The sequence below is a fragment of the Gossypium raimondii genome, chromosome 11 (assembly GCF_025698545.1).
Source record: "Gossypium raimondii isolate GPD5lz chromosome 11, ASM2569854v1, whole genome shotgun sequence".
Lineage (NCBI taxonomy): Eukaryota > Viridiplantae > Streptophyta > Magnoliopsida > Malvales > Malvaceae > Gossypium > Gossypium raimondii.
In genome coordinates this window covers 49,899,555-49,912,457 of record NC_068575.1, presented here as the reverse complement: position 1 = coordinate 49,912,457, position 12,903 = coordinate 49,899,555, and the positions used below count along the sequence as shown (strand labels likewise).

Below are 12,903 nucleotides of genomic sequence, written 5' to 3'. Positions count from 1 at the left end.
TCGCACCCAAAAGATCGTAGCATAGGGCTCCCCAATCAGCAGATTGAACGGGTCCGTGAGTGCGGACTCATCCACCGGCAACCCCAATTGTAACTGCACGTCCTCCAAAGTGATGGTACACTCTCCGCATGAAAGATGGAATGTGTGCGTCTCGGGTCTCCACCCCTCTATTAACGCACTGATGAGTTTCGGGTCCAACTTACACCCTCGGCCTATAGTGGTCACATGCCAAAAACCCGCTTCCCTGAAGTAATTTTCTATCAACAGTGATGGCGGACTAGACATATTACGAATATAACATTGTAACACGCGATCTACAGACTGTTATAAAAAATTATAAAATAAAAATTAATTAAAATTACATAAATGAAAAAAATTAAATAATATTCAAAAATTAAAATTAACCCTTACCATTTTCATTTGTTCGACGGAGATATGTTTATGATCGAGATGAATTAACTCCCCAGCCATTGCTAACACTAATTTAGAAAAAAAATTAAATGAAATAATTAATTAAAGGGAGCTTTGAGAAATTTAGGGAGAAATTTGAGAGCTTTTTTGTCAAATTTAGAAGAAATATTGTGTGAAAAAAATAGGAGGGGGGAGGGTTTTTATAGTTTTTTATTTTGACCATTGGACCCCCCAACGGTCAAAAATTTAAATGGCCGCCGGGAAAAAAACACGGGCCTTTATTGGTAAAATGGTCTGTGGACATGTATAAATATGAAAAATTAAAATTTATTTTTATTTTTTAAAAATAAAATAATTTCATCTTAATTATCTTTAGGGTTAATATCTAATTTGCCTGTCAACTTGTTCTAAAAATACCTAATTTGTAGATGAACTTTTTTTTGGACCTAGTTAATGCTTGAACTTGTATTCTGTCACTAGGTTGGTACTTGTACATTAACACTGTTAGCTTATGCTGACATGGCATTGATAGCCAATTTGTTGGTGACACATTGCAGCTTCTTAGTGTGGCACGTGACAGATATAAATTTTTAAAGAATACTTCAAAAATAAATTAATTAATAAAAAAGTATAGTTTTCTTTCACATCAAGAATCAACCTAAATAAAATTTTATAATTTTTTTAATTAACTTATTTGTTTTTTAAAAAAATTAATTTTTTTTATTTATGCTCGTCAAGTGCCATAGAAGGCAGAAGCTACCACATGTCACTACCAGATTGGTTGTGAGTGCCATATCAATACAAACTAACGGTGTTAGTATGGATGTACCAACTTGAGTAACGCAATACAAGTTTAAATACCAACTAAATCTAAGAAAAATTCATATATCAACTAAACACTTTTAAACAAATTGAAGGGGCAACTACATATTAACTCATATCTTTGTTATTCAAGTCATACACCAACAATGAACGAGCAGGTAGACAGAAATTTCATCTTTCTGCATTTTTTATGTACAATAATTGTTTGTGAAAGTTGCATCATTCTTTTAATTCGATGGGAATTGAGATTGATTTCGATAAAATTAAAAATAGTGGTGATGGTAGTGAATTTAGTTACTGTAGTATTGAGATTAAATACTATAACAATGAAATTAAAATTAGTGATAAAATATATGTTTAGATTCAATTGTAACAATGGCATTGAGATGAACTATAATAAAACATAAAAAGACCATTAAAGACATTAAATTAAATACATATAATAAAAAAATTAATTTGTACTATATTTAGTTTTTAAGGTATTTTATTTGATATTTATAAAGTTTATAAATCATTACATTACGTTAAGATGTTATATTAAACAATTATTTTATTAATAAACTTGTTTATTATTCATGTAATATTTATTTTATTAATTAATACAAATTTATAATAAAATATTTGTTTAATTATTATATTTATTATGTAACAAAAATATTATATTATTTTTAATTTTTTTCAGGAACAATAAACTAAAAGTTAAAGCGAGGAAAGATTGCAGAGACAATGAAGGAAAGCAAAGTGTAAATAGTACCGGCCTGTTTTTCTTTAACTGGAACCTTAACGCCAGTCACAAATTGGATGAGCAGCGCTTATGAGGGAGAAAATCTCAACTCACCAATGTAAATAAAAACAATTTCAAATCCCATTGAAATGGAATATTCTCTAAAAATTCCTCCTAAAATAAAAGATAATAGAATTGTAATGAGAAATTCTACCATGCTTTTTTTTCCCAATAACGCAATTTCAAAAAGAAAAAACCTATTATAAAAAACATACGTGAGATTTTTTACCCTATAATGTAAACTATTTTAGATACGAGTCAGAATCCAACCTCTTTTTCTATTCATATATCATCAATACAACTTATTATTTAACAAAAGCACTTAGTTAATCTTAATTTTAAGTATATCTAAAAATATTAAACACACAAATTTTTAGGGCCAAGTCGGTAAAGTTCATGCATGGTCTATGATATGGCAATGAAATACCCAAGCCTTGCATCTGCTCGAGAATCAGACATTTTCCCTTACCTGCATATACCGTCGGCACACTGCACACAGTGAGACAAAAGAGGGGAGAAAGATTTGCATTAACCAATATCAATATTCAAGCCAAAGGGTGAAATTTCCTATACTCGGAAGTGATAGAAATCTGAAAAACTTCCCAGAAACTTTCCCAGGAAATATTTTGCCGATCAATACAGGCAAAGCTTAGATTAGACAACAATAGAAGCTATGAGAGTGCTAAATGGATCCGACTTTACAAAAACAAATTAAATAAATTACAAATTCTCTACAGGCCCTTATTAGATTATCCAACCAACTCAGTCAGAGGGGATAACCTTGCCGGAAGGGGGAGGCCACAGCCAATAATTTTGACGAACTGGGAGATTAGGCTGCAATGATGCGATTGCGAACCCAGCAGATTGTGGAACTCCAATTGGTGGATGCTGAATCGAACTGCCAAGAAAAATTTCCACCGCAAAGAAGGGGGAATATAAAATATCATGTCATCATCATTGGTAGGACAGTGATGAATGTAATGCACAAAAGAGGTGGCAAATAAATTAAGATACTCTAATAATAGCATATGCTAAATGCATGAATGAGAAAATTTATTTCTCATGTATGGTTAAATTTAAATGGTCAACCAAACCACTACATCATTAGAGAAGTAATTTATAAACTGCTAAACATAAAATCTATTGCACGAAAAATCAAGGGACCATCACATATGTCCAGTTAAAGTATCGATACACCTAACCGTTACTGCTAGAGTCTCTGCACAAAAAGACAGAACTCACCTAAATGAGAGAGACAAGGAGGATTCAACTGGTGTGTGAATTCCATTTTGATCAGGAGTAAGCAATGACCAAAAAACTGAGAATGAAAAATACCCACGGACAATTAGTTGCAAAACATTATATTCTAAGCAAGAAAGAGAATTAAATAACTGGTGAAAATTGTTGTTTGTGGAAAGTTCAACAAGAAGGTAGCATTAACTCAAATAAACCATGCTATTCAGATTAACGTTCAGAATAAAGATCCATTTCTCATTCATAATAGCTTTATGCATCACTATTGTCAATTCCCCTTTCCCTGAGTCTATTTCTGAAGAGAGTATTTGAGGATCATATGAATTTACCTGATTGCTCTGGATGATCTTTCAGACTGGGACAAAACAGTATATCCTGCATTATGAAGTCTTGTTAGCCATATTTCTGGAATGTAAACAAATCCACATCAAAGATAAATAATAGCCAAGAGAAACTTTGTTAAGTACAGCTCTGCTGAACTCACCTCTTCCATACGCTGAGAGCCATTATGGACTGCCTCTGCAGAAAATAAATGAGTCAGATTCTTAATTCTAAAAATAAAAGTAAACCCCTCAACAAAGACCTGGCAGAAAAGGATACAAAGAGAGAAAACGCACAAGAAATGTTCCAACAAATGGGTGTATCCATAAATACCATATCAATAGACTTCCTCAACAATGGTGCTCTTATTGGATCTTAAACCAGATCCAGGATTAATGACGACATGGTCAATCCACAATAACCCAGAAGATGGAAAAGGATGTCTATTCATGCAATATGCATTTTTATGCAGTTGATGGTTAAATTTGAGACGCAACGGTAGCTAAAAAGGACAACAGTCTACTGAACCACAAACGCAGGACATACAATAATCTTACCTAATTTTGAAACACTTGGTTTCACAGCAAGCGTCAGGCCCAGAAAACAATCATCAGGTTCAGTGTCGAAATCCCATAGATTCAACTCAAGATTTGGCTTTGACTCTGCAAAATAGTACAAGAAAACATTAATTTGTTGAACCGGAAAAAAAAGAGAACATAAATCGTTATCTAATAGTCTCACATGGAACTAGTAGTGAACTTCAAAACTCACCCATGTTGTTTAGCCTCAGCTCAAGTGGATCATGCAGTCGAGGATGAGGAATGCGAGCATCCACCTGTCCAGGATTTTTCAGTAAAAGTGATATAATACAAATAGAAATCTGAAATAACTCCAGATAACACGTATTACATTAAAAAAAGGATGCTGCAATGCCTGATCTGCTGTTGGCCTCCTTAATGGATCCCATGAACAAAGTTGCTACAGACATTCAAAGCAGGGGGTATAAGATACTATAGTAGAGCAAATGTTACTTTGCTAAATCCTAGTTAACCACATCATACCATGATTAAATCAACAGCCTCCGGGCTGGCATTAGGAATGATATCTGATAGGTTGGTAGGTAAAATCTGCCCAAAAGTAATGATGATAAATAAGAATAAAATAAAAGAGAACAGAAAAGATAGCCACCAATATACAACTAATAAATAATTTAAAAAAAAAAACCTACCTCTGAATAACTAATATTGATTAGACGAGAGATGTTTGTCGCTTCAGGAAAGGAAGTCCAATCAGGCGCACCCAAAACACAGCATATCTTGTACAGTTGATCTATTTCACTGCCAAGAGGTGAAGGTATTAACCATAAGATGAAAACTCTTGATAAACTACATATCTTATACTTCAGTGGTAAATGTTAAAGAACAGAACAGCATGCATAACACCTAAAAATATTTTTGGCAAGTAGAGAGATGTTCTTGCCAAAACTAAAAGACATATACCTATTTATAGTTATGCATCATAGAACTCATAAGACTATTAAATGGAAGGATAACAGATATTCCTTTCCCAATATCTATAGTTATGAATCTCTACCCACGAATGTATGCACACAGCTTATTATGCACATGCAGAAAATAGCATGTATAAAGTGTCAAAGGAGGCAGGATGCTATGAGAAAATTTCCATAAAATATTTTGTGCATAAGCAGAAAAAGATCCTACATATGTATGTAGGATCAATTGGGTTCAGGTTAGAAGGGCTTAAAGGACAAATGAATACAGTAAAACAGAAAAGAAAAACATAATCAACCATGTTGTGTTCATTTTTTCTGGGAATCGAATGTTAGATTACTAGTTACATACAATCAATCAACTATTAAATTTAAGCCATTTGAAGTAACAAGACTAGCAATCATAACCAGATTGCCAACAGAATTACCAAAGTCAAGTATCACAGGACATACCAACTATATGTTACAGGAAACTTTATCAAGACCAAACTTGTATACAAACTTAAGGAATAATTGAAATTAGCCTATGCCAATAGTATAATATACATTGGGCCAACACAGTAGTGGAATAAATGTTGCAAATCAAAGTATTTGCATTGCTTGTATGCTTTTATGCTGTGAGAAAAGATATAATTGCCAGCACAAAAGGGTTGGCTTAATCTACATCATTGTCCACCAAAATTAAAAAGAGAAGAACTCAGAAATAATAAATCACCTTTCACCAGGAAAAATAGGAGATGAAGTAAAAAGCTCCGCTAATATAGCACCAACAGCCCACATATCTGTAAACACTACTATTATCAGACACCATTCAAGCAAAATATATATGGATAAACCTTAAAGTGACACAAAATCTGAAAGAAAGAAATGACAAAAATCAAACCACCATGGAAAACAAATCATCTGATGCAAGTAAAGTTCTGGATTGGTCCCACAGTATCATAAGGCTACTAAAAGAAGATGCACATATTTACACACGCAAAGATAATTAAATCAAGTACCACCCACATACCAATAGCAGGAGTGTAAGAGGAAGATTGCAACAAGACTTCTGGAGAACGGTACCTGACGTGTTTAACCCAATCATTAGAAGAGAAAAATAATGCTGGATGAACAGCAAGACTGCTTCCATATTGTGTGAACATAAACAAACAAGAATGCAAAGTAAATGAGATGATATCCACCACACAATTACTCACCATCGAGTAGAAACATATTCTGTATAAGGAGGCATTGATGATACTTCTCTTGCCAGTCCAAAATCCGCAATTTTCAGAACATCCTTTGTCACCAGCAAATTCTCTGAAAAAAGCAAATACTTCACTATAAAGATATCCACCATAACGACTTTCAAAATGCAGAAATGAAAGGAAGATTTACCAGGTTTCAAATCTCGATGAAAATATCCATTTCTATGCATGTGAGCAAGCCCTTGCAGCATCTGAGACATGAAGCTGCGTATCTCCCATTCAGAAAAAGGTTCCTGCCGCTCTCTCATGATTTGGTAAAGATTATGTTCCTAGAAAGAAATACCCAACCTCTTACAATTGCACTTGAAAGGGTTTCATTCAGCTTCATACTTGATGACAGGAAATAATTTATTGCACTATGGATGACCTCAATTGAAGATGCAAATAAGCCACTTGGCAATGAATTATACAGAAGTACACAATTATTGTATCATTATATTTAAAGGAAAGAGTTATGTTCAATAGTGAGATCAGCAGGCAAAAACAGCCACTTGATACCTTTATTGTTTAAGAAAAAAATCTATGATATTTTGTTGAAAGAGATAAAATTGGAGAGTTTTTTTCTTTTCTTTTCTTTGGTTTTTCCCTGCCTGTCTTTGGGAAAAGGGGAGGGGAGTAGTTAGTATCTGCACAACTCTTCCACTAGAATCAATTATAGAATTCTTCAAAAGGGAATCCCTTTCAAATTTTAAAAGCTTAAACATTGTAATTAATTGAACAGATCCTGGTAACCTAGCACCTGCTTAAGAAATGATTCCAAAATGGTAGTTGTAACCAAGACATGGACAAGTTCTCTCCATGTTCCTAGTTCCAGTCTAATCAGTCATGTCCCCAAGCTTTGTGTTGACCAAAAATATTGAAAATAAAGCAACTTAAATTATAATTGCGGGGAATGAAGATACAATAGTTATGTGGAGGATAAAATCACAAAACCCATGCTTTGGCAGAATAATAATGTGAAGTTGGAAAAGCACCCTTACCATGTACTCGAAAATGAAGAATAGTTCATTGTTTTCCCTGACAACCTCCTTTAACTTTACAATATTAGGGTGATTTAGTTTACGAAGGGCCTGCAGATAATAATTCACTAATTTTGTCAAAGAAAATGGGAAAAGCTTACCTTAACTTCTCTTAGATGAGGGTACACAATAAATGGAACACGCTCTTAAGATTAAGGCTTATGTAAAAAGCAAAGGACTCTTAACATTCAAAGAAATATTACAGCTTACCTTAACTTCTCTTAGATTCATACACTCTTCCCAAAAGTAGAACTTTCTTTTCATTTTCTTAACAGCAACCTAGATTAAAAACATTTACAAAAAGCATGAGGAGCAACAACTCAAGGAAGTTCCACGTTCAGTAAATTCACTATTATCATGAGAAATATAATAGAGTATAAATAGGGGGAAAAAAAAATTCAAGACAGCCACCTACAATAGACTGAGTTAAGTTTTTTCCAATCCAAGGTCTTCTCATTACCATTGAGCAGTTGATGAACCCCATTGAGGCAAGAAACACCAGAATCATTTTCCAAAGTGAACATTTCAGCTCCTAAGTTTTTCTAATATTGTTCATATTATACGTTATATATGTGTGTATGCACATATACATATACGTAAACATATATATGCTCCAATTTTCTACTAGAAGACTCAGCTGGTGTTCATATATGCTCTAACATGTCAAGCCATGCATGTATCCAACTCCCAGTTTTCTAGTTCCGTAAAGTTATAGTTTTAAGCAGAGCGTTCCATCTCAAACATGGTCATTAGGGTTTAGAATTTTGAAACCTTATTTTAACTTTTCAAATAATAGGCAGCTCAAAATGTTTGCCAACCCCTCCTACTACAAGGGGGTGAGGGTGGTAGATATACACAATCAGGTGAATAGACAGAAGGACCATCAACTGTGGTTCAGACACCCTAAGGTATACAGGAAATCAGATATAAGCTTTAAAGTAACCTCCAGAAATTAGCAGCAGGTACATGAATGACCAATTAAAAACAAAGAATTCACATAATGGTTCAGAAAGTGACTTCAAAATTGATCCTATATTCATCATTTGCTATCTCCAAGGCATTGAGGTCATTTCAATCAGCACATAAGACCAATGCGCAAACATCTGGCTTGTCGCACTCACAACTAGAAGCAACTTGTGCTGACTTTCCTCATGTTAAAAGAAAACTTCTAAGTGAAGCTAAGCATAAAACATTAATCATTAAATTAACTTAAATAAGTGAGGTACAAGACTTAAGTTGAATTTCCCACACATCAAAGGAATTTTTTAACTGCAGCAAAGTATATAATATTAATCATTGAATTAACTTCTACCATACATGAGGAACAAATGAGAAGAACATATCTTAATGATAAATAAAATAATCATGTAGTTATGTAAACAGAAAGATAAAAAAAGCAACTACTGGAGCAAGTTCCTTACAATCTCAAATGTTTCTATATTGAAGGCTTTGAACACACTACCACAGGTACCATCTCCAAGCTCCTCCGAAATTTTATACCTAAGTGACAAAAGAGAAAGTAGCAAGATATAGTGACAAAGAAATACAAGCTTCAAATGACAACTTGACAAATTTAACCAATATTAAATGCAGTGCAAGAAACAAACCTCTCCATTCTTGCAGTTGTAGCAGATGACAATCAACAATTTGTCAATGTAGTTCTAGCAACCTCCAAAAAGAGGTGTCTACAGTACTGACATAGGCTTGATCACTAGCTTGCATATATGGTTTACTGCTAGACTGTAGCATGAAATGTATGATACTAACAGGAACAGACTTCTCATCGTAAGAATGATAGAATATCAGCCAGAAAATAATCAACATTCTCAACTGCAGCTTCTACAAGCTGCGTCCAGCTCTTATCATCTAAAATCAACGAATCTACAAGACCTCCAATAGAACTCCAGTACAAGTCTTAAACTTCCTGTGTTGATCCATTTTCTTTACACTCAGATTAACTGATGCCCCATATGTCAAAACCCGGGTCTGTAAACAAACACTGAAAATCAGCATACCTCAGCAAGATGGAATTGCTTTTCATTCATAAATCATGATCTAAATAAAGGAAACTGACCAACATATTAGACAGAAAGCCATTATTAGAATGAATGTTATAAGGCTTGCAGTACTTTTTTAGAAAAACAATACTAGCCAAGGAGATTGTAACACAGTGGTCTATAGACACAGAAACAAACGTTGACTGAGGATCATGGCTGAAATTTTAGGTGGTCAGAAACAAAAAAAGCCAGCATCAGTCTTTCCCTCCTTACTTGCTTTTACTAATTATCAAAGTGTTCTGTAACAAATTAAGTCTCTGGATTTCCAACAAGGAGATTTTTGCAAGAATTACATCCGCAAATTCAAACAGATCTCCTATATGTAAAGCCACCGATACAGTTATTTTTAACAGCTTAGCCATAAATATAAACATCCAACTTAATCATAACACAAATATAGAAGGGGGGGTGACTTGCTTGAAGTCCTCGATCTTTTAAAGCCAAAGAAGATAATCCAATCAATTTGAATTGAAAATAACAAAATAAATCATCAAAAGAGTAGGAGGGAGAACCTTTCCCTGAATTAAAAAAAAAAAACTCAGCAATTGAAATTTGAAACAAGAAATACAACAAGGGCGTAAACAGCAACTAAAACCGAATATCTATCAGTGATTAGCAAAAGAAAAAAACATATACTTTCTATTTCCTCGAGAAGAAAAAGACGCGTTATTCTTTTTTATAAAAAATTGAAATATACAAATCTTAAACTACGAATTTATTATCCAACGAACACCAGAACTCAGTTATGCTTAATTCAATCACATAGGCCATGGCCGAACTAAAATCAATGTCCTTTTCTTTACCACTTTTATTATTAAAAAAAAGTGCAACATTAAAAGAAAAGAATCAAAAGCTTTCAGAGACTTTTTACCTCTCCTTTTTCTCGGGAAACAAACAGGAAGTAAAACGAAAACTCCAACTGCATTCCAATGTGAAAGAAAAAACAGAGCTCAGCAAAAATATATATATCGAAACAACGATTCTGAATTCACGAAATTACACAATTTTTAAAACAAAAAAAGAAAGGAAGACAGGTTGAAAGAGATAGATTAAACTCACCTTCCTAATGCAAAACGCGTAAACTATCTAAGAAAGAAAAAGAAACAGATCGCAATGCATAAACAACGTTGTTTAAAACAATGAAAAGAGAAGAATATCAGAGAGAGAGAGAGAAAGAGAGCGAGATTTAGATTACTGGATAAGCCATATGAGAGAGAATTCCGCAGAAGAAGCGAAGGAGAAGAAACCAAGGAAAAATAGAATAGTAATTAAAATATTGTTTATAAAAAAAGATAATTATAGTTTTTTCTTTCTTTCTTTCTTTATTTTTCTTTAAAAAAATTGAAAGTTGAAACGAAGAACAATGCTTGGTTGTGGTGGGGAAGGTAGGTGGTCCAGAGATAATATAATATTATTTTTTTTCAAATTACTAGATTGTCCCTGCAAAGTTTGATATATTACGGAATTACATTTTCTTGACGAGATTGCCCTGATCGGATGGATAAGGAGTGACGTGGACGGCAACTTAAATATGCGCGTCAAGTGCGGGACTTAAGCGTCATTAAAGATAAGCGTATGGGCGGTGTTGTCTGTGGGAAATTTTTAAGTGCGGGTTTGGCGTGTGATTGATACGGTTCGGATTCTACCTGTTCCTTTGCGTGATTCGGGTCTAAATTAAGGATCGGTTCCTACTGGGGATTGGAATTTGGAACTGCTGCCGGGATAGCATAGCCCATTCATGCTATTGAGCTTAACAGCTGACACGTAGATGTCATCAAACTTGTACTAGAAACTGATTTTATTAATTACAATTTAATTTATCAACAACTAAAAATGTATTTTAATCTTCTGAACAAGTATTAAACTAGTTAATTTATTTTTAAAATGCTTTAATTTTTTTTGATTTTTTTATCTTTATATGGTTTTGCTAGGGGTATAAATGAATAGAACATTCGATGAACTGTTCGTAAACCGTTCGTATAACGTTCATTTCTATTCATTTATTAATCTAAATAAACGAATATGAACAAAATTTTTATATTTGTTTAATAAGTGAACAAACATGAACAAATGAGTGTTCCATTCGTTTATGTTCACGAACAAGCTCGTTTATTGACTCGTTTATTTATTAATGATATTTTATTATAAAAATTCTATTAGTATATATTAATAAAATTATCTTAAAACTCGTTTATTGTTCCATTATTATATATTAATAAAATTATCTTGGTTTGTATTTTTTCGTTTATAATATGATTATTAATATTTATACTTGACTATTTTATATCTAAACAATATATGTGTGTATGTATTATTTATTAACATTGTTCGTGAACATGTTCAATTATATGTTCATGAACATATTCGTTTTAATATTCGTGAACATGTTCGATTAAGTTAAATGAACATGCTCGTGAACATTAAACAAACGAATATGTACACACATAATTTTAAATAAACAAACATTAACAAAAATTTGAAATTCTTAATGAACACAAACTGAACACAAACAAGCTTTAAAATAAACAAACGAACATGAACAGAGGTTTGTTCATTCAAGCTCGATCAACCCTAGGTTTTGCACAAAACGTTCTCATTGGTGTTGGATATTTTGTTTCTTAAATATATTGATATTGAAAAACAATCATGTCTCGATTTTTTTAAGCCCAATGGATTGGAATTTAGATTTATCGTAAAATTTAAGAAAAAATTCACATATAATATTTGTATATGAAGAAATTCAACTTAAATATTCAAATTCTCAAGATTTCGACATTTGCCAAATTCACATAAATATCTAATAAATTTTGAAAAGCCAAAGGCTATACAAAACAAATAGTTAACATGTATATAAAATTTAGGGTAAACTACAAGAATAATCATCAACTATGTCTTTCGGTTCTATTTTGATTACTCAACTATTAATTTTTTTATTTAGTAACTCAACTTTTGAAATTAAATATTTTAACCACTCTGTTGTTAGGTGCTATTAGGTGAATGACAAAAAGATTATTTGAAATTTTGGAATTTATTAAATTCCCTTTATTTTGCCAACTAAAAAAATTCTAGGTTTTATTCACAAAAATATTGAAGTTAATTCAAAAAAGAAGTTTCACGTATGGCGTCAGCTTTCCAACAAAAACAGTCAGGATCAGCGTTAGTGGCAAGAATAAAGATGATCCTTGCTTTCCATTCAAGATGCTACTATTTCCGGAAATCTTTTCTACTCTAAAGTAAAAACCTAAAAGTCATCTTTTTCTTCGATTCAAACTTGAGATAACCCTTTGTTTCTTTTTTTGTTCGCTAGAATTTCTTTAATTTTCTTTTTCAATTTGTTGGTTATGGAAACAAGTAGTGAAGTATCAAGCGTGCTTCAATATGTCAAACCATATTTACTTGATGATCAGGTAAAAGATGTGAATTTCATAAAAGACATGAACAATAAATTATATGAAAAAAAAATGTTATGGTAGGA

The 12,903-nt window shown here is 32.6% G+C and overlaps 1 protein-coding gene across 4 annotated transcripts; it reads right to left on the bottom strand.

Moving 5' to 3' along the window:
• Positions 1-2,516: 2,516 nt before the first annotated feature.
• On the bottom strand, positions 2,517-10,747 carry LOC105803320 (serine/threonine-protein kinase MHK). Of its 4 annotated transcripts, none has more exons than XM_052623458.1 (19): positions 10,488-10,742; positions 10,300-10,347; positions 8,979-9,370; positions 8,793-8,871; positions 7,582-7,650; positions 7,333-7,422; positions 6,483-6,621; positions 6,302-6,404; positions 6,115-6,167; positions 5,818-5,884; positions 4,821-4,929; positions 4,654-4,719; positions 4,502-4,570; positions 4,364-4,427; positions 4,150-4,254; positions 3,756-3,790; positions 3,601-3,646; positions 3,260-3,335; positions 2,517-2,915 (listed from the first exon to the last, which is right to left on the bottom strand). In XM_052623458.1, the coding sequence occupies exons 3-19, from the start codon at positions 8,984-8,986 to the stop codon at positions 2,780-2,782; spliced, it is 1,314 nt and encodes a 437-aa protein (XP_052479418.1). In that variant the 5' UTR covers positions 8,987-9,370; positions 10,300-10,347; positions 10,488-10,742; the 3' UTR covers positions 2,517-2,779. The 4 variants fall into 4 exon arrangements, with proteins under 4 accessions (XP_052479418.1, XP_012490897.2, XP_052479419.1 ...); XM_012635443.2 differs by having other exon boundaries at positions 8,979-9,357; XM_052623459.1 differs by lacking the exon at positions 7,333-7,422 and having other exon boundaries at positions 8,979-9,357; positions 10,488-10,747.
• Positions 10,748-12,903: the final 2,156 nt, after the last annotated feature.